The 21,676-nt window shown below is 41.7% G+C and overlaps 2 protein-coding genes across 9 annotated transcripts in view; one reads left to right on the top strand and one right to left on the bottom strand.

Moving 5' to 3' along the window:
• Positions 1-5,736: 5,736 nt before the first annotated feature.
• On the top strand, positions 5,737-17,106 carry AKTIP (AKT interacting protein). Of its 5 annotated transcripts, none has more exons than XM_012772625.3 (10): positions 5,737-5,839; positions 8,593-8,706; positions 10,316-10,521; positions 13,547-13,611; positions 13,700-13,800; positions 14,261-14,349; positions 14,426-14,524; positions 14,618-14,725; positions 15,513-15,573; positions 15,745-17,106. In XM_012772625.3, the coding sequence occupies exons 2-10, from the start codon at positions 8,665-8,667 to the stop codon at positions 15,853-15,855; spliced, it is 882 nt and encodes a 293-aa protein (XP_012628079.1). In that variant the 5' UTR covers positions 5,737-5,839; positions 8,593-8,664; the 3' UTR covers positions 15,856-17,106. The 5 variants fall into 5 exon arrangements, with proteins under 5 accessions (XP_012628079.1, XP_020138460.1, XP_012628078.1 ...); XM_020282871.2 differs by lacking the exon at positions 5,737-5,839 and adding an exon at positions 5,927-6,073 and having other exon boundaries at positions 15,748-17,106; XM_012772624.3 differs by lacking the exon at positions 5,737-5,839 and adding an exon at positions 5,927-6,073.
• Positions 8,148-21,676, bottom strand: part of RBL2 (RB transcriptional corepressor like 2) — a 71,855-nt gene continuing 58,326 nt past the window's right edge. For 3 of the 4 annotated variants that reach the window (XM_012772618.3, XM_075995642.1, XM_075995643.1), the window contains one exon: positions 16,602-18,067. In XM_012772618.3, the coding sequence (XP_012628072.2) occupies positions 17,897-18,067 (171 nt within the window). In that variant the 3' untranslated portion in view covers positions 16,602-17,896. Of the gene's footprint in view, positions 8,383-16,601; positions 18,068-21,676 lie in introns of those variants that run through there. The other variant, XM_012772617.3, reaches the window with a different exon arrangement.

Here is a 21,676-nt window from a genome sequence, read left to right as displayed (position 1 = left end):
ACAGCGGCCGTGGGGACGAGCTACGGACTCGTTGACGGCTCTGGTTACAGCGTCACCCACAGTCGGCCTTGGCCACGACTCCGAAAGCTTCCAGGTTTCCTAATCTGGACGGTTCCAGATCTACTCAAGCAGCTTTCATTAGCACAGAGCATATTTCTGTTTTTGACTATTAATGCATAACTACTGGGATGCAGTTCTACTCCACCAACAGCTCAGAGTCATGGTAAGCTTCTCACCCGCGAAGCGCCACTGCCCCAGTGCCAAGGCCAGCCACACCTTCAGACCCCCCAGTTTACAGGAAGTACAGGGACAGAGGACCGAGCTGAACATCACGAGAAAACTCCCAGCCAAATCCCAAAGGCAGACATCCTGGTCTGTCCAAATCGTTGTGGGGAGAAGGTGAGAGGACTGTTCTAGAACAAAAAGACTAAAGAGACATAACATCCAAATGACAGAATCGTGACTGGATCCCAGTTTAGAAAAACAGTAACTTAGTTCATATCGCTATAGCCAAACACCATAAACTAGGCAGCTTATAAAAAATAAACATTTCTCTCAGTTTTGGCGGCTGAGAAGTGTAAGATCAAGGTGTAGCGGTTGAGGTGCCTGGTGAGGGCTGGCTTCCTCAGACGGCACCGTGTCCTTGCGTGGCAGAGGACAGAAGGCAGCGCTCTCTCTGGGGACCCTTTTGTAAGGACACTGGTCCCATTCACAAGGGCTCCCCTCTTGTGACTGATCCTCACCCAAAGGCTCCACCTCCCAGTACCATGACATTATTAAGTTTTCAACATATGAATCTGGGGGGCCACACGTTCAGTCCGTAACAATAATCATAAAAGCTTTTTTCTTGGTGTGCGACAACTAGGTCAATTTAAGTAGGTCTGGGCATGCAACAAAACTAGGAATTTAGAGTGAAGTTTCTTAGGTGTGACTGTGGCCCTGTAGTTCTGTAAGGGCATGTCCTTGCTCTTAGGAGATACTGATGATTCCAACTTGTTTTTAAATGACTCAGGAAGAAAAATCATAGGAAAAAGGAAATATAGCAAAATGTTAACCATTGTTTAAACTAGGTGGTGAGTATAAGGGGGTTCATTGTACTCTACTTTTCCGTATGACTGACAATTTTCATAATAAAATGTTGGCATAAATGATGGTGACAGTGTCATTTGCTTTGGGTAGGTGACTCTCAAAATCACCGAGACTCCCTATCTTTCAGCAAATCACCATTTACCTATTGCAAGAAAAAAAGGTGTCTATACCTGTAATAGTGCTCTTCCCAAGAATTATTTATCACTGAATATTGCTTTCTCCCTACCTTTGGTTTGGTTTTCTTTTTCTGAGTGTGCCACTCCAGCTAAAACTGACTCTAAGCCTTTATCATCTTTCCAAATGCTTTGAAACCACAGAGTATGGTGGTTTTTTATAGATAATGTCAATCAAAGACAGATTGCTCTTGCGGGTGGTGGTATAGTCATCAGCATGCTAAGAGAGTGGGTGGTTATTTGTAGTGTCATGCCTGTTCAAGATGCTGTTTGATTATAAAAGGAAATCAATTTTCTTCAGCCCCGTTTGAGCAGCAACATTGTATATTGGTTGCCTTTCCTTAAGGCATAAATATTCACAGTGGTCCATCAGCTACTCTGATTTCATTTTGAAATGTTGTCGTCTGTCTGTAAAATTCATGCCTTCATCCATCTCTCCATCTCTCCACCTACTTACTCAAGGGCTGGGAGTTTGGGTGACAGGGCAGGGAGGAAAAAGTGATGCAACTGAGCAGTGGCAGCACACTTTTGATGCACAAGCAAGAGCTGCACTGCTCAGGAAGGATGTGGAAAGCATAATGCATTCTTCTACAGCAGGCTTTCTGAACCTTCAATAGTTGCCCCCAAATTGTGATTTCTGCCATATCTTAGGATGATTATTAACTATAGGACTATTTCTTATTTAATGTCCTACCTTAAATCCATTTACTTATGCCCACTTTGGTCTCATCCTAAACATTACTATCTATAAAATCATGGTTTTAATGTGTTAATTGTATTTTTGCTAAGACATTAATACACATAGCTAGATAATCATTTCATGTCTTGAACAGTATGTGTAATCAGTGATATGCGTATGGGAATGTACCTTTCAGAAAAGGATTTAAGGGCAAATGGATTGAGTTAAAAATACATATTTCAACTCACCTTCATCATTTTGTCCCTTTCCTTCTTTCCGTTTAAGCCTTTGGTAATAAGTCAGTGGTAGAAACTGTTTTGTATAATTAATTTTTCAGAGACCAAAAGAATGGACACAGTGAATATTTCACTGATTAGAACATGACAAGGAGCCCTGAATATTCTTAGAGATCACATATCAAGTCCTAATGCAAAAAGAACCTTTTGATACAAATATAACATCAAATATGCTCCCCAAATTTAGAATAGCCACTGTAATATGAAGTAATTGAAAATGTTTTATAGGTAAGGTTTAGGTTCAGTTGGGATTTTTTCCCAGCACTTTATATTTTAATCTTAAAGAAATGATACTTGAACCTGATTTTCATAAGGAGCTATTTTCTTGGTGCAGAGCTGTGGCAGTGCAGGTTCGTTTTTTCAAGTGTCCTTTCCTTGCTTCTGCCCTTCATTTGCCAAATACTCATTGCATACCTAGTATATCCAGGAGGGGGGCTGGAGAGACAGTGGGGAACAAACCAGACACAGTTCCCGCCTCATGAAGGACAGCGTGGGAGACAGACGCTAATTAAGTCATCTCCCAAGCACACAGGAAATTGCCCTAAGGAGGTGGTGCTGGAGCTGAGTTCTGTGTGGGGGAAAGGAGGGGGGCTGAGCCACACAAAGGAGATGTCCAAGACAAAGGGCCCCTCTTGTGCTAGGGCAGGATGGGCGAGCATCACCCCCCAGGAATTGGAAGAAGGCCAGAGTGGCTGGAACCTGGGGCCAACTGGGGCTAAGGAGTTTGCTCTTTGCCCAATGGGGAACCACTGAAGGGACTGAACTCAACAGAATTGAGGGTCTGTCAGCAAAGAAAAAGGGGGAAATGGGTATCAGGTCCATGAGCAACAGTGCTTACAGAAACACCCCAAACATACCTACCCCAAAAAGAACTCATATTTTCCCCATTTCCCACCCTCTCACCCCAACCTGCTTATGAATGGTCCACTGTTCCTCACTGCAGTGAATGCCCTCATCTAGCTGCCAGCCAGTTCTGTCTGTACTACCTCTTTTTTTGTTGTTTTGTTTTTTCGAGACAGAGTTTCACTCTGTCATCCCGGTAGAGTGCAGTGGTGTCATCATAGCACTGCGACCTCAAACTCCTGGGCTCAAGTGATCCTCCTGGCTCAGCCTCCCAAGTAGCTGGGACTATAAGTGCCAGCTATGATGCCCAGCTAATTTTTTTTTCTACTTTTAGTAGGGACGAAGTCTGTTCTTCAGGCTGGTCTCAAACTCCTGAGCTCAAGCAATCCTCCTACCTCCGCCTCCCAAAGTGCTAGGATTATAGGCATGAGCCACCTCACCTAGCCCATACCACCTCTTAAATCTCTGGAACTCATTCAATTCTCCATCTCCACCATCAAATTCATTCAATCATCTCTTGCCTGAACTACTGCCAGAGTTTCCCAACTGCTGTCTGACTCTTGTGTTCCTTCAATCTGTTCTCCACATAGTGATGTTTTCCAAATGCAAATCTGATCATGTCTCTCTACTGTCTAAAGTCTAGGCATTCAAGGACAATTTCAGTTAGCCCAAGTCAATTATGGCAGACTAGTTTCACTTTACTTTGATTGGCTTTTATGTTGTCGTTTGGGTTTTTTGTAGGGGAGGATTCGGTCTTGCTATATTGCTTAGGCTGGAGTGCAATGGCATCATCATAACTCGCTGAACCTCAAATTCCTGGACTCAAGCAATCCTCCTGCCTTAGCCTCTCAAGTAGCTGGGAGTACAAGCACGTGCCACCACACCAGGCTGATTTTTGTATTTTTTGTAGAGATGGGGTTTTGGGCTATGTTGCTCAGGCTGGTCTCAAACTCTGTCTCAGTCATCCTTCTGCCTTGGCCTCCAAAAGTGTTATGATTACAGGTGCAAGCAGGCATATCCGGCCCTTTGACTGGTTTTGTTGTGGGCAGAGACTCAGTGACTCATAAAATGTGTGTGCATTTCTTCTTGGGAGCTTTTGGGAAAGGTATTCTTGCACTTCGAAAGAGATCACTGGAAGAAAGGGATACTTCTTGCTTTGTTAAGACACTGAATGTGCCTAGATGGCAGTGGCCATCCTGCTACCATCTTGAAAGTGCAAATTCCAGAGGCAGTGAGGAAAGCATGCTGTACCATGTCAAAGAGATTCTTTTGCTATGTGAGTCAGTTTGCGCTGGGTTCTCCAGCGTCTGCAGCTATAAGCACTGGCATTGGTATGGCTCTAGGGCATTCAGTGCCAGGTGGGCAGTTGGATCTGCACATCTGAACCTCAGTGCAGAGACCTGAGCTGCAGAATTACATATGTGAGTCCGTGGTGACAACTGAAGCTAGGGGAGAGGATGCCATCAGAAAAAAGCTTGGGAGAGGATGATGAGCTTGAAAGAAGACTGGGGGAAACTGGGCCAGGGAGGTGCGGAGGGAGACCGCCTGTGGTTTGCCTTCCTTTTTGTATTAAGACTCACATTAAGGGCAGTATAACATTACTAAGTATATCCTAAAGGGACAAAAGGAAGTGGCTTAGGAATGTTTTCAGCTGGGGGAGGAAGTGGGGTTTCAGAACCAACTCTTGGGATTAACATCGGGAGAATTTTTCTTCCTGTTTATTATAATAAGTAAGTCATTTACCAGAATCTCAGAAGCAACCAAACAACCTGGTCAGACTATTTCTCTTGCCAGTGGAAGATATTAAGTTATGTAGTGTCACAGACACGAGTCAGGGCCACTGGTGTCTAGAGAAGGGTAGCAACTTGGTGGGGAAGGGTTATCACGGGTGTTTAGAATTGGGCTGGCAAGACTGGAAGGACATCCCACGGGGAGGCACCATTGTAAGAAAAGGCTTTGGAAAGCCAATGGTAGCGTCCTCGGAATTAGGCTGGAGACAAACCTCCAAGGGAAAAGGAGATGCGAGGTCAAAGGGAGGGCTTGTGGATTAAAACAAAAAAAACAGGAGCTACGCTGCCATGGGAGGCTCTCAAACTTCAGGGTGCACCAGAATCACCGGGGGAACTCGTGACAAACGTAGATTCCCGGTCCCCCCTCGGATCCCACGGGTTGGGGCCGACGTGCATTTTTAAAAAGCTGCTCTGGCTGCGCTAGCGCCAAGGCGTGACTTGGAGTTTAGCTCCCTCCGGCCCTGGCCTTTAGCTCCTCCACTCTTCGAGGCAGAAAACAACGGGCGTTTCTCGGTGCCGCAAAGCGCTCTTCCCACCCGACAGCTGCTGCAGCCCCTCCCGCGCCGGTCGCGGGACCCGAGTGGGCCCGACGTGGCGGCCTCGGGCCGGCCATGCAGCCGACCGGCCCCATCCCCCACGCGAGCCTCCGCTCGGGACACCGGCCCAGAGAACTGGCCCGAGAAGACCCACAGTGCCCGCCTCCCTGACCCGCGGCCGCGGCGGCCTGCCCGCGTAAGCCTCTGGGCGGGTCTCTATGGTGACTGACGGATGCCGTGGCCAATTATGCCCCGGCGCTTGTTTGTTTCCGCCCATCCCTCCCTCCAGGCCCATGCTTCTGTGACTGACAGTTCGTCCCAAGCGATGTTACGTAAGGGGAGGGTCAAGTGCGGCCCCACCCGAAAGGAGATGATTTGATTGGCAGAACGGAGTGTGGCTGTCCCATCGTCCCCGGAAGAACGTCCTTGACAGGCAGGTGTAGGAGCCAGTTGGCGCCGGGAGGCTGAGCGGAAGCGTCCGGGATCAGGGGCGTGGGGCAGGGGGCGGAGCCTGACGCCGAGGGCAGGGCAGGGCAGGGCGGGGCGGGGAGCGGTCAGGGGCCGGGCTGGCGCAGCGGCAGGAGATGCTGTCCGGCTGCGGCGGCGCTCGGCAGCCGGGGGCTCCCTGTTGAAGGCACCGGGCTGAGGCGCACTGCCCGGCAGGCTGGTAGGTACTCGAGGTCTGAGGAGTCCATAAATCCGGGCCGCCAGCCTCTTCGTGCTCAGCATTTGTCTGCCCTGCCAGGCGCTCTCGACTCTGTGCGACGGCGGCCGCGCTGGGACATGGCCAGGCTGGGCCGGGCACCTGTGCGCGTTTGCAGGCACCTGCTGCGCCGGCCGCCTCGGAGCCGCTGTGGAGGCTGCGGTGCTTGCTGGGCCGGGCCGGCCTGAGGCAGGGAGGCGGGCCCGGCTGGCTCCCCGGTCTGGGGCCCGCCCTCCCCGGCTCTGGTCCCCCGCTTCCCGCACAGGCTGAGGGGGGCGTCGCCGAGCCCGAGGCTCTCAGCCCCCCACTCAAGGGGCTCGTGGGGCCGGACCAGTCTTGAGCTACCTCCGAGGCCAAGACATGGCCCCCTCCTTGCATCACCTCGAGACAGGTTTGTCCAGATTACTTGCGTGTTCGGAGACGGGTTTCCGCCCCGGGCGGGGGTGCCAGTCCGAGGCCGGCTGCTGGTCCTGGCTGTCCCCAGCTAGCTGGCCGGAGACTGTTTTCATCTTTTCTCCAGGCCCTGCCCTGTCTCTTCTTAACGTGGAATTTCTTAAGCCTGTGTTCGGGGTGATGTGTTAAGTAGAGGCACCGTGGCACAGAGGGACAGCAGCATCCACGTCTAGTTTTAGCTCTGCCATGTATGGATCCTTTGCACAGGCCAAAGATCAGACTTCTCAGCTGCATGTTATATAGAGGAATGCCATCATGTTTTGTTCTTGGGGCCAAACCGGCAGAAATTCTAAAATTGTTTCCCAGTTACAAGGATGTAGCCTATGCCTTCCTTCCATGTGTGTCATTCTTATTGGAACATGTCATGCTGTGCCTGCCATAGACTGGATGTAATAAATAGTGTAGTTAATGCTTGAAAAGTGTGCTATGGTTTCTCGTGGTTATGTTACTGCTAGGAACATTGGATTAAAAGATCAATCGCAAAGTGAGGCAACAACAGATGATACATCCTGCTTAAATGCAGGAAGAACTGGGGGCAAGTTTTTGTGGATTCCTAAAGGCGAAGACGTAGGATCATAAGGTATTATAGACTTGAAAGGAGGTTACAGGTTTGCTCCACCCCAGTAAATTTCTGTGGTGGTGAGCACCACTGTGTCCCAAGGGGTTGGGGTACCCTGTTATATCAGGTCTGCCATAGAGGACAGTGGGGTGCTGCATATTGCTGCTAGATCCGAAAATCAAAGTTTTCATTTGGGCCAAACAGGAATGTGCGCGCCCCCCCCCCCCCCCCAGTTATTGATGTCCTATTTTCAATGTGTCATAGTCACCTTTAAAGGCAGATTTGCACAGAGCTGTTGCTACTTATTGGTTGTAAGTCAACAGTGTTAGTGGAAGAACCAGGATCCTCATTCCTGTGATTTAATTACTGGGTGGCATTATCTCTCAGAAAGCAAAACAGCAATAATAGGGATGGAAGTCCTAGTACGCACTCATGAGTGTGATAGGCTCCTGAGAGAAAACAAATTATTGCTGATTAGGGCCATCTAGAACATGGTCTGCTAAAGATTTGCTTCTTAAGAATTAAGGAAAATGTTACTAAGTTTTGACCTTTTTCACCTTCAACCTTTTGATTGGTTCAAGTCAGCAGAAGGAGCTCTGCTTTAAAGGTAACAGAGCCTGGGGAACAGAGCAGACACATTGCTGTTCTTACAGCCCAGCTGGGCTGGTTTTCTTTTGCTTCTTCATATTTTTAGTAAATGACCCACTGACTTTGTGACCTTTAAGACATGCTTTCTTAATCCACTACTTGGAGCTCGGGGTGAAAGATGTGTGTTTGTGAAATGTCTCTTTTGCGCTACTCTGTGGCATTTCTATTGCTTGGCAGTTCCCTTAATGCCTAATTTCTGTAATCTTAGTTGAAAAAGGCAGTTTCTTGGGATGGTACTGACAGGACTCACATAACCCCCCATCCCTTTTCTTACTGATGTACATATGCTCTACCTTCTCTGTTTACTCTTATTTCTTTGGTTAATAGCTTTGCTGGAGGAATCATTTTGTTCCTAAATGAATGGAGACAACTCTTGAATCAGCCACGGTGGATCTTTATCATTTGTTCCCATGACCCTGGGAGCAGTGATACAACGTCTGTGTATGTGGGTACAGGGCATTCTGAATCTGGCTTTCCCATTAGTTAAATGCCTAGATACGCTAGTGGCAACTGTTGTCTGTGTCTTCTGAATTGCTGGCACCAAAGCTGATCTGCATGATTGATTATTCTGAATCCTGGCGAGGGACCTGGTGCACAGATTCTTGTAGACTTGCTAAAGGTGTGAAAGAAACTGCAGTTAGAAGGGAGTATAGAAGGAAACTATTTCTGAAGATGCCTGAAGACATTTTCCTAGGTTTTTATAACTATATGTTATATAATATTGTACCTCTCTAGGGTATCAGATTTAGTTATTAACAACTTCAGAAGTCTTATTAAACGGTTGGCGTTGGTATATTTCTGTGTTTTCTCATCTTGTTTGAAGGTAAAGTGAATGGTGAGGACAGAAGAGTTTGATGACACAGACCGCTGAATTTCTTTGTTTGGAGTACAAGTTATGAACCCTTTCTGGAGCATGTCTACAACCTCTGTACGCAAAGTAGGTACAGTCAATAAACTTAGTAAGGAAACCCATTTATTTGCTTCTCAGAAAAGAGGATCAGAATACAGGCCAAAATAATCCATACCTATACCTGTAATCTTATCAAAATTATCTGTATTTCTAGTTGAGGTTTTACTTGAGAGAAATATTTTGTTGGTTAAAGTCAGTTTCTGAGACTATGATTGCATCTCAACTAGAAATTATTCTGGTAATCACAGTTCTTTACATTTATACATGATGAAATTTGTGACATAGTATTATAGTATAGTTTACTATATATAAACTATATTATATATAAAACTATACTATATATAAACTATATTATATATAATAGTTTTATATATAATATAGTTTTTCTATTAAACGTCAAGATTCAATGGTTAGAACAGCTTTGGGAAATGCCAATCTAATATGATCAAGTCAGACTTGGGCACTAATTTAATGTTTCTAAATAAAATGTTATTTAAAAAATATATCTTCAACAGGCCGGGCGTGGTGGCTCACGCTTGTAATCCTAGCACTCTGGGAGGCCAAGGCGGGCGGATTGCTCAAGGTCAGGAGTTCAAAACCAACCTGAGCAAGACCCCGTCTCTACTATAAAAATAGAAAGAAATTAATTGGCCAACTAATATATATATATATATATATATAAAAAAAAATTAGCCGGGCATGGTGGCTCGTGCCTGTAGTCCCAGCTACTTGGGAGGCTGAGGCAGGAGGATCACTTGAGCCCAGGAGTTTGAGGTTGCTGTGAGCTAGGCTGACGCCATGGCACTCACTCTAGCCTAGGCAAGAAAGCGAGACTCTGTCTCAAAAAAAAAAAAATATATTTTCATTTTAGGAAAGCTTAAAATAAACAATAATAAAACAAAAATAACCCATAATCCCACATCTAAGAGAACATCACTTACTTTTTTCTATGCACATGATATACATTTTTTAAATATAGCTAATTAAACAGCCTTTGGTTGTACTTAAGGCAAGGAAGTACCCACAAGGTGGTAGTTTAGTCTGACTCACGTCAACCTTTGTCTTTGACTAAGGATGGCAGTTTATGCTAGTGATATTTCAAATGTGGAAACATATCCATCAGGGACAGGATCAAAATCATACGTGAGAAAACAGCTTCATTCTGTTTCTAACCCAAGTACTAACATCAGGTCGTGACTAATTTGTCATCTATATATATGTTTTTTCTTTATCTTCTTAGCACCTGACCCTTCTATAGCATCTAAGTGCAAGGGAATTTTTCTAGTCTTATATATAATGTATATGTATAATCGCGTAGTAACCCCTTGTCCTCTTTTGGGAGCCACTAGGAGAAACCATTGCTTTCTCTGTTTCAATTAATCCTATGAATATTGACGGTATTGTCCTTATAGGGTATACCTAATTAAAGGGTTTCCCTAATGCTTTAGTCTTGCTTCAGCTTTGTCTGCTCTTTATATGACCAGCCTGCTCAAAGGACTTTCAGGTCATCTTGAACTCAGTGTTGGAATGTCCTTGTAAAAAAGTAACTCCAGCTTTTACATCATGGAGCTAATACTATACTCTTGTGATTTAAGAATCATCATAACAAATATTCTCACAACTCCATCTTGAATAGCGATCTGATGGTGAAGAGAAGACATTGACAGGGGACGTGAAAACCAGTCCTCCACGAACTGCGCCAAAGAAACAGCTGCCTTCTATTCCCAAAAATGCTTTGCCCATAACTAAGCCTACGTCTCCTGCCCCAGCAGCACAGTCAACAAATGGCACGCATGCTTCCTACGGACCCTTCTACCTGGAATACTCTCTTCTTGCAGAATTGTAAGTTCTTGAACTATTTGGTTAAATTATGAATGATCCTTGAAGTGAAGAATCAAATGTATTCTGATGGATTCAGTCATTAATCTTAAAGGTCAAACCCATCCCCCTCCAATATCAGCCTGAACAAATATAGAACTATGGAGGCTACTGCTGGTGATAAAATCTTTCCTGGCCAGGCGTGGTTGCTCACACCTGTAATCCTAGCACTTTGGGAGGCCGAGGTTGGAAGACTGCTTGAGGCCTAGAGTTCGAGACCAGCCTGAGCAAGAGTGTGACCCCATCTCTACAGAAAAGTTAACCGGGCATTGTGGAATGCACCTGTAGTCCCAGCTACTCAGGAGGCTGAGGCAGGATTGCTTGGGCCCAGGAGTTTGGGGTTACAGTGAGCTATCTATGATGACGCCACTGCAGTGTAGCCTGAGCAAAAGAGCAAGACTCTGTCTCAAAAAAAAAACCCAAAACTTTCTTAACCAAGATGTAGGTGATGTTATATAAATATCCTCTCTTATATATGATTCTTATTTGGAGCTTGGGTTAAATAAGGTTTAAAGGCAGATGTGTGCTTCAATTTCCATGTCTGTTTTGGAGTGTAAGAAGATGAAGAAACTGAGATTTGTTAAGAACCTGCAGTAGACCAGGAACTTACTAACTTAAAATTTGGTCTTCCTTTATATGAAGTGAGGCATCTGCCTCCTAAACAGGTTTTAGAGGATATGCCAGTGGGAGGGTGGCAGTCTATCCTTTCTGGGGTCAAACAACTCACTGCCCAACTATAAACACATCTGGATGATTATGCTCGATTTTGGTTATCACCCTATAGGAAGAGAATCCTAGTAGGGAGAGATCAGGAGATCAATAATTGAAGGAAATGGAATGCCATCTTGGAGAAGAGAAATCTTACGTACTTATTAAAGCTGTCTTCATATATTTGAAGGGCTGTCATTAGAAGGGAGTTGACTTATTATGTATGACCCCAAAGGCAGGACTTGGCAATTATAGGGAAGTTACAAAGATTTGGGTTCCATGTAAGAACCTGCCTAATCACAGAAGTCTGCAGTTAAACTGAGGTTGCAGCTATCTATAGAGTGCAAGGAACTGAGCACTTGAGCAGAGATGGTTGTGATGACACAGCCTCTGGCACACACGTAGGAGCTGGGCTCAAATAGCACAGTCAGATGGCATCTGATATGATAATTTATTAAAAGGACAGAAAGTTTGGAGAATTCTCCAAATTTCTATCATTTTAAAATTCCTTTGTATATGAAGTTATTTTAAAAAGCATCCTTGACCCCTCCCTCAGCATACTAATGATGTAATGGTCAGAGGGTCAGAGGCCTCAGTGTAATTGGCTGGGTGTGATTTGGTAGCAATGGTCCCTTTAGCTTTATAATGGAGGGCTTGTGTTTGTAGATGGGCAGTGTGTTGGACAGGCTTCTATTGTAGTGATCAAATCTGCTGTATTAGATCACAGAATTGCCTTTTCTGACAAAACTCACTATAATAGATACATCTGGCAGCCATGCTGCTGTTGACATGCTAAATTTCAGTGACTTAAAAATGGAATTGACAAAATAGAAAATGATTAAGTACCGTGTTTCCCCGAAAATAAGACCTACCCATAAAATAAGCCTTAGCAGGATTTCTAAGCATTTGCACAATAATAAGCCCTACCCCGAAAATAAGACCTAGTGATGGGCGTGGCTACACAGCGTAGCCAACCCTTTCCTCGCAGAGCAGCCCTTCTCCTCTGCCCCAACCCCAACACCCCCCCCCACCTCGTGAGAGCTCTAGTGCTTGACATGAGAGATGGGGGCCAATGGTTCTAAAGGAAATAGAGTCGCCAGAAATTCATGATGGAATTCAGGGTTTGGAGAGTTATGATGATGTTCCAGAAAAAGAGACTTAACTACATTTGAATAAATGTAGATTGTTGTACCGTACTTAAAAAAAAATAACACATCCCTTGAAAATAAGCCCTAGGGTATCTTCTTGAGGAAAAATAAATATAAGACCCTGTCTTATTTTCGGGGAAACATGGTATGATGGCAAATAGATAATAAAAATAATAAACTGAGGCCCAGTAAACTAGTTCTTGATAGAATTCAGGATTGGCAGGTTAGTGTGTTTTTAGGTCCTAGGTAAACGTTTTGTTTCAAGGTCTGGTCACAGCCTGTCTTTTTAGGCTCATAGCTGCAGTTGCAAGGGACACAGCAGAATGGCTATTGGTGGGTAACTAGGTCCCAGAAAAACCAGTTGAGACCTTTGTGTCAGTAGGCTAGGCTTCTTGTTTTTAGCACTCAGTTTCATACTCCCTCACAAGCCCCACAGAGTTGCGGTGTCTGCACTGGGGAGTCACTGAGAGCAGGTTGTGTGAGTGCCTCACTTTGATGCTGCATTCACCAAGAACACTGAACACTGCCCTCTGCTGCGGGATCTGGAGATTCAGACTTAAAATGGTGAAAGATTTATATGATCTGAGGAGAAACCAGAGTATTGGTGATTCACACTTAAGATGGCAACTGAGTGACACCAATTTCATGGAATCTTCATTTATTTGTAATTACGTAAAAATGTGCTGAAAAGCAGTTTTTCAATATGTGTGTAAGACCTATCATCTCTGGTCACAAAAGGAATTAATTTTATAAATACTCTCATTGACCTAAAATTGAATGTCCAGAGCTTACCTCAGGTTGCATTGTACAGAATTACCTACGAGCTGGTTTCCAGGATGATGATTTGGAAGAAAACTTGATTATTTGTATATCCCTGTTTGGTTTTAGTTTCTTAATACAGGGCTTTTTGTTGGCTCACACATCTCTGTGAGCTTCTGTCATGAAGCCAGTCAGTAGGCAGCAGTCGAGGCCGCTGCTCAGAGCTGTGTCAAGAGAGACTGTGGTAACTCGGCTAGTGTGGTTTGAGCGTCAGCTGCACCTTGAGGGACCATTCCTTGTCTCAAACTGAATGTGAGGTGATTTGATCTGTATGTGTCATTTATATCCATACAATTACTCTGCTTTTGTTTTAGTACCTTGGTTGTGAAGCAGAAATTACCAGGCGTCTATGTGCAGCCCTCTTACCGCTCTGCATTAAGTAAGCCAAGGATTCACTCTTAATTTTTAGCATATTGGGTTCCTCTCACACAAATTTAGGCCTTACCTGTTTTTATTTTTTCCTGTAGTGTGGTTTGGAGTGATATTTATACGGCATGGACTTTATCAAGATGGTGTGTTTAAGTTTACAGTTTACATCCCTGATAACTACCCAGACGGCGACTGTCCAGTAAGTTGGAGAGTCCGGCTTGGTTTGTGGGTCAGCAGAGGGGAGGTTAAGGGGCTTAAAAGTTTCTTAGGGTTTTTCCTAATACATTTATGATTTCATTTTCCCCAAATGTTTGTCTACCCACTGTTCTTCCAAGGGCATGCCTGTGCTCTGTTGCAGCTCAGGCATCCCTGCTTTAGCTTTGTTTCTCTGCTCAGGGTGTGCAAGTGAGGCCACAGGCTGCACTGCAGCACGTGCTATGTGAACAGTGATCACTGTGCTGCAATTGAGAATGACTTTTTCCCCTTCATTGAAAAATTTAGCTTTACAGGAAAGTGGTAAAAGTAGTTAAGCATCCCTCTTAAGGCAGATTTTTGACTTTAAACGTGATTGCCTTGTTGTCTGACAACTCCTTTGACTACTGTCTCTATGGGACTCATCTCCACTGCTTCCATTAAAGGCTGTGTCTCTTTAAATACAGCGCTTGGTGTTTGATATTCCCGTCTTTCACCCGCTAGTTGATCCCACGTCAGGTGAACTGGATGTGAAGAGAGCATTTGCAAAGTGGAGGTAAGTAAATAACTGTTTCTTCCAGTGACATAATACAGCAGGAGGAAGCCCCACTAATTATACCATTTCCCTTTAGGCGGAACCATAATCATATTTGGCAAGTATTAATGTATGCAAGGAGAGTTTTCTACAAGATTGATACAGCAAGCCCCCTAAACCCAGAGGCTGCAGTACTGTATGTTACTTTTGCTTTGTTATTTAAGATAAATTTGAAGATGCAACTAAGTAGATTAAGTTGGTAACTTTTTGATTTAAACATTTAACACAGGTATGAAAAAGACATTCAGCTTTTTAAAAGCAAAGTGGTTGACAGTGTTAAGGCATGCACTGCTCGTTTGTTTGACCAACCTAAAATAGAAGACCCCTATGCAATTAGGTAAGTGGTAAATCATCTACATGAACTGTCTCCCCTTCCATTTTCTAGGTGATCTTAGAATGGGAATTAAAAAGGCATGTGCACATGTGCATAAGCTGTTAGCTTATATCCTTTATAACTTGGTGTCAACTCAGTTTCTGATACCATTTAGGCTCTTTGCTTAAACAAAAAACTATACATCTGGCATGCTGTGTCAATAGCAAGTTGCTGTGACTTTGGTTTCCCTAAGGATCTTTGTAATGTGCTCGTTTATTGATGTGTCAGGACTTTTCAGTTTTAGCTGGAGCCCCTCTTAAACTGCCATATCCCCATCAACATTCAGATTTGGTAAAAGGAGGGAAACTGAGTGGTGTGAAAGTGGTAAGCTATTATAGCACTGTGATATTTGATCTTGGGGACCAGTGTCTGGAGGACTATTGACTACTGAAGAATTGGTGATTTTGTCCTTTGGCAACATTGGTACTGCTTGGGGAGGCAGAGGAGGATAGTTGTTAAGAGCTGAGACTCAACAGATGGACTGGTTGACTTTTGTACTTGTTAGATATACTGTGCCTTGATTTCTTAATTTTTAAATAATACTTTAGGAGTGAGGCTTAAATGAGATAATCCACATATGTAGGATAATTATGTGAGAAAATCAATGAGATAATATCTAAGACATACACGTTGACAACTGATTTAAAGATTACGCCTTAAAAGTACCATTCCTTGTTAATCATTGAAAAACAGATGTTATATACATTTAGTAAGCCAAAACAGTTTTTTAAATATTTTTCTCTCCCTTAAGCTTTTCTCCATGGAATCCTTCTGTACATGACGAAGCCAGAGAGAAGATGCTGACTCAGAAAGTAAGTAGGTAACCATTTTGAAATGGCTAACTCACTGTTTCTTTTCTATAATGTCTTTATTGAGAATGCTCATCACAGAATAACTTTTTGGGAAACAAGTTTGTACAGTACTGAAATCTCCTCATCAGTCATTTTTGTTTTTTTTTAATGTCTGTTTTTGATTGTGCCTAGAAGAAGCCTGAAGAACAGCACAATAAAAGTGTTCATGTTGCTGGCCTGTCATGGGTAAAGCCTGGCTCAGTACAGCCTTTCAGTAAAGAAGAGAAAACAGTAGCAACTTAAGAGATGGTGAATCTGGTGCACCGTGCACTTTCCTGCTGGACTCTGGCCTAGTTCAAGTTGACCAATGGCAAAGGACTGCCGGAAGAGTAAAACTGTGTGAAGAGTGACTGATGATCAGTGTTTTCCATGTATGCATAGGTTCTAACAGCAGGTTTTGGAAACCTCTTTCTAAGTAATACATTACTTCTGTCAGAAGTGTCTTAGGGTGGTTATCTAGTTCAGTACTCCAAATTATTGGGGACCTTGAGGCTTAAGTATTTTTCTGAATATAATGCTAAAGGTAAGTGGCAGTCATTTAAACTAATAGAGCAGACAGACTTCAACACTATTTAATAGTTTTTAAATCAGTGATTTCACTTGTACATACATATGTTAGGAAGCGGAGAAGAGAGGTATGGAGAAAGCAGGTTCCATAACTCAGCACTTTTAAGTGGAAGATGTTTGAATCTCAGTCTTCAGCCTGCTGTCTTACTGATTTATAAACTGTTATCACCGAGAAAGACATTAGTCAAGTGAGAAGAAACCAGATCGCTTGTTCATAGTTTTTTTTTTTTTAAGCAAATTACTTACTGTATTTTTATGTCAGGAGGGAGAAAAAGTGTTAAAACGGTTTCTAATGAAGTCAGATATTTAAATGATGAATGACTAATGTGTTTAGTAGAGACAAAATAAACCAATAAATGATTGTTCTTTGTCATTTATACAGGAAATTAAATGCCCTTTTCTCGATATAACTAAACAAAGACTACTTTATAAATGCTTTATTGAAAAATACACTTATCTTCATATAAAATTACAGTAGCAGTAAGTATTTTGAGAGGTTTTATAAATATTTTTGCAGAACACTATTCCAATTGAACAGTGTAAGTTCCATATTTCTTTCAGAGCAATATGAAGTTACCCAGTAACTTTGTTTATACTGATTCAATTTATAATTGAATTTTCTCCCTAATAAGATTATTTATTCAACTTTAAAACTGCTGGAGCAATAGTGATTAATAAAGGTATATAGATATTTCAATGACTGTTAAATAACATCTTCTAATTGTATAAATGGTACTATGTACTAATAAAAACCTAAATTCTCCAACCTATTTTTTAAACTGCCAGGAATACATCCAAAAATATATATCACCTTAATAGACTCATGTCTTTTAGATAACTGCCTCCTAAAGGAAGAAGTCATAATTTTTCATATTAATCCCCTCAATTCAACTTGATTGAAATCTTTACTTAGCCAGCTGATTCCTATATAACAAAAAACTGGAGAATTTAAAACACATACCCCAAAGATGGCTATGGGGACTTTAACAGTTTAAAAAAAGTACAAAAGCATTAAATAAAATATTGGATGTTTAGCCTGGAAGTTTTGTACTTAATAAAATTCACATTGTAGAAAGTGCTATCACAAATATACAACAAAATCTGGGTTACAAAATCATGCGTTTTACAGCCCTAAAGTGCCACCACTTATACAGGTTCATTCAGACATTGCACAACCAAACAATCAAGCACTGCATCACACCTAATGGGGAAAGGGAAGAAGTGAACAAAGAGAACAGGAGACCTGGGACATCCAAATCTGGGTATGCTCTCCTTTGTTCCGTTTTAGGACAAAATACCTAATTTTTGTTTTGCTTTTCATGAGGACTGGAGCTGACCAGAAAACAGGTAGGAATGAATTTGAAATATAGTCCCTCTGTTGGAGCATGTCAGCAGAGACTTCTGACACTCATATTTGAGAACACTTTATCCTCTGTAGTACTTGTAAAAGCTTTGCCAAAGAGATAAAAATCCACGTTTGGATTCTAAGCAGCCTTGATGGTAAGCACTGAATTGGCAGGGAAAAAGGCAGTTGGGATGAATGATGATATCCTATGGATACTGGAAGGAGTCAATCCAATTTCTCATAAAAATGTCCCTTCATGTTACTAACAGGCTGTAATTGCTGGATTAAGGAAAAGAGCTCCATAATCTAGATGCATTAAGTGATGCTGCTAAACAGTTTGTAGAAAGACAGTTTCAACACAAGAGACTAACCTCAGTGGGAACCTCGGTCATTAGCTACATCTTGGAGACGGCGTAATAAGGCAGAATGATTTTCCGGGCAAATTCTTTTTGCAGGTGATTCACTTCCATCTTCCAAAAGAATCCCTCTCTTTTTAGTTGGAGTTTCTCCTGTCCGTATCATACTGTTAATTTCTCTCAGTCTCTGTGGTGGGGGAAAAAATAGATAATATAAAAACTTGAAAATGCTAATGCACATAGCTCAGTATTAAGTCAAAAAATCTCAAATGAGTTAAGCAGTTTATCTGGAAGTATTTGAACAACACTTTTAAAAGAGAAAAGAAACTATATATCTTGCCAATTTCACTTAGCTGGCTGAGACTGATGACTATATGGGTAAGAGCTGAGTATTTCTATTTTTAACAAGCTCCTCCAATAGGTGTTTTGCTATATACATTTCTATAATGTATGAGTTCACAAATCTGATTTTTTGTAGAATATTACATTGCTATGTCACATTTAGTCACACATCCATTTTTCTTTTTAAAAAACTATGATTTTGGCTGGATGCAGTGGCTCACACCTGTAATCCTAGCACTTTGGGAGGCCAGGAATTTGAGATCAGCCTGAGCAAGATCCCATCTCCACAAAAAAATAGAAACATTAATCAGATGTGGTGGCATATGCTTGTAGTCTCAGCTACTTGGGAGGCTTAAGGCAGGAGGATCGCTAGAGCCCAGAAGTTTAAGGTGACAGTGAGCTATGATTATACCACTGCACTCTAGCCCAGATGACAGAGCAAGCCTCTGTCTGAAAACAGGAATTTTACATAATATTCCCTCTTTTTCAATCTAATGTTACTCAGTTTTTAGTAGACATTCTCAATCAGGATTTAACTAGAGAAGTAAGCCTTAATTTCCTAAAGTACCCATTGTAGGTTATAAATTAGTAAGATCTAGAATGGTAATAGTTATATATGAATGTTACCCTTGAGAGAACTGGGAAAAGTTATTCAAATTATTTTCTATGCAGTGGCTCAGATGAGGACCCATGACTGAGAATGGCGTTGTCAGAAAGACTGGATCTCTTTACAGTGCCCTTAGTACTGAGTTTCCTCAAAGCCCCTAAAAGTCTTTTATCACAATATTTTCTGATAGTTTGTTGGTTAAAATTTTTTTCATATGCTGCTTCATTATCCATGTTTCCTTATAGAAAGCATACTGAACAAATTCACATACGTTTATTTATTTTTTTTTTTTTGAGACAGGGCTTTGTTGCCCAGGCTAGAGTGAGTGCTGTGGCGTCAGCCTAGCTTACAGCAACCTCAAACTCCTGGGCTCAAGTAATCCTGCTGCCTTAGCCTCCCGAGTAGCTGGGACTACAGGCATGCGCCACCATGCCCAGCTAATTTTTTATATATATATATATTAGTTGGCCAATTTCTTTCTATTTTTATAGTAGAGATGGGGGTCTCTCTCTTGCTCAGGCTGGTTTCGAACTACTGACCTCGGGCAATCCACCCACCTCGGCCTCCCAGAGTGCTAGGATTACAGGCGTGAGCCACCACGCCCGGCCCACATACGTTTATTATAGGAAATTGCAAACATCCAAAAGTAGAGAAAAAAGTATTATGAATCCTCACGTGCCCATCACCTACCTAAACAATTTCAGCCAGTCTTATTAGATGTTGTCCCCATCATCCAGATTATTTTTAAGCAAATCCTAGATATATTTTATTTATAACATTTGTTACTTTTTATTCTTTGAAATAATAAACTTTTTTGAGGTAAATAAAATCACCCATGTTCGTTATCAGCATATACACTGTCACAAACCTTAACTGTCTTAAGAAAACTTTCCTTCGACCCCTTCTCTACCCATTTGCCTTCCTAAAAGTCTGGTCTGCTATCTCTACAGTTTCCCATTTACTTGAATAGTTCTCATATTGTTCATTGTATACATTGTTAGCTATATATCAAATATACATTATACACTGTATATATTATGTATAATTGTATAACTTAACATACATAGCACATGCATATACATTCTATTATGTACATAAAATTTATTAATATAAAATCTTATACACCATTATTTATACAAATATACACAATAGTTTAAACACAAATTCTTATTCCAAAAAAATTCATATAAAATATACCTAGATTCCTTATCTTCACCCAATCCACAGAGTTACCTATTACTATTCATCCACTGAACAAATCAGGCTGATATACTCTTTTTCTAGGAATCACTTATACTTAGAAATATAATACTGTGTTATTAGTAGGGTTTTTTTTTAATAAATGATATATTGTATGCTGTTTGGAATATTTTTACCATCAACACTGTCTTATGTCATCCTGTATGAGTAGATATAAATCCATCACATCTCTTTAACTGCTATCTAGTATTCTACAGCACATCTTTATCACAGGCTATTCCCCTATTGATTGTTACTATAGCAATGCTACTGTAAATTATTCAAGCTGTACCAATGCACTGAAATTACCCTGACAAGTGTCACTAATGATCAATCGTCATCTTAAGTGAGCTTGTGTAATATTTGATCATTCTTTTCTCCTGGTAGTGTAAATGTTAATATAGTACAGTTTGGTTCTTTGTAATAGTCACCGTTGGTCTCAGTTATCATCTATTAAGTCATGATGACAAAGCTGTCTCCAACCAACCATCTAATAACTGCTGTCATTTACTGGAGAAGCTCCCAATTCTGTGCTAGAATTTGTTTTGAAACCTCCCCAAATGGTGATAATGTAGAGGCAGGATCCAAACCCACTGATCTGGATGCTTAACCTTTTTTTTTTTTAAAAAAAAAACACAAAATATCTTTTTCCCCTTTTGTAAAAGTAAAATTCACTCTTTCAAGGGTGTACTTCTGCATGTTTTGACAAATACTAAAAGTCATATAAAACAGTTCCTTAACTCCAAAAGATTCCCACATGCCCCCTTGTAGTCATCCTGCCTACAAACCACCACTGATATTTCCTGTCCCTATGATTTTGCCTTTTCCCAGAATGTCACAGAAGTAGAATATAAAGTAAGTAGCCTACTGAATCTAGTGTCTTTCACTTAAGCATTAATACAGTCACATGCATCTACATGAGTGGATCAGTAGTTCTTTTTATTGCAAAGTAGCAGCCTGGATATACATTATAGGTTTGTTTATCCATTAACCAGCTGAAGGACATTTAGATTGTTTCTAACTTTTTGGCAGTTAGGAATAAAGTCACTGTAAATGTTCATGTACGTGTTTTTGTATAAACATAGGTTTTCATTTCACTTGCATAAATACCTAGGAAAGGCGCTGCTGGTTACATGGTAAGGCTACACCATTTTACAGTCTCACCAGCAATAGACAAATGTTCCAGTTGCTCCACATTGTTGCCAGAACTTGTCAATGTCATTATCCAGATTCCAGCCTTTCTAACAGGCATGTGATGGGTGTGTTCAAATAGTGCCCACTCTGACACTGGTGGTTTTCCTACTGAATTTTGAGAATTCTTTGTATGTTGTAGATATACAAAATCCTTTATCAGATATGGAACTTGTAAAGATTTTCACAGTCTGGCTGTTTTTTTGATTTCCTTAAAGTGTCTTTCAAAGAGCAGAAATTCTTAATTTTGAGGAAATCCATTTTATCAATGTTTTATAGATTTTGCTTTTGACGTATCTAAAATTGTTCCATAATACATGTTCGCCAAGATTTTCTATGTTTTCTTCTAGAAGTTTTGTAGTTTTAGGCTTTATGTCTATGGTTAATTTGGGGTTAGTTTTTGTCCATGATTCAGGG

Source organism: Microcebus murinus, chromosome 20, assembly GCF_040939455.1.
Source record: "Microcebus murinus isolate Inina chromosome 20, M.murinus_Inina_mat1.0, whole genome shotgun sequence".
In the NCBI taxonomy this organism is placed as follows: domain Eukaryota; kingdom Metazoa; phylum Chordata; class Mammalia; order Primates; family Cheirogaleidae; genus Microcebus; species Microcebus murinus.
The sequence above is the reverse complement of the archived record's forward strand: the minus strand, read 5'-3'. Positions and strand labels throughout refer to the sequence as shown.

Excerpts from the sequence above, each read along its gene's own strand:
- AKTIP (XM_012772625.3), top strand. The coding sequence starts at position 8,665 with ATGAACCCTTTCTGGAGCATGTCTACAACCTCTGTACGCAAA. Across the intron at positions 10,522-13,546 it reads TACTCTCTTCTTGCAGAATT|TACCTTGGTTGTGAAGCAGA; the intron begins GTAAGTTCTTGA and ends CTTTTGTTTTAG. Across the intron at positions 14,726-15,512 it reads GAAGACCCCTATGCAATTAG|CTTTTCTCCATGGAATCCTT; the intron begins GTAAGTGGTAAA and ends CTCTCCCTTAAG.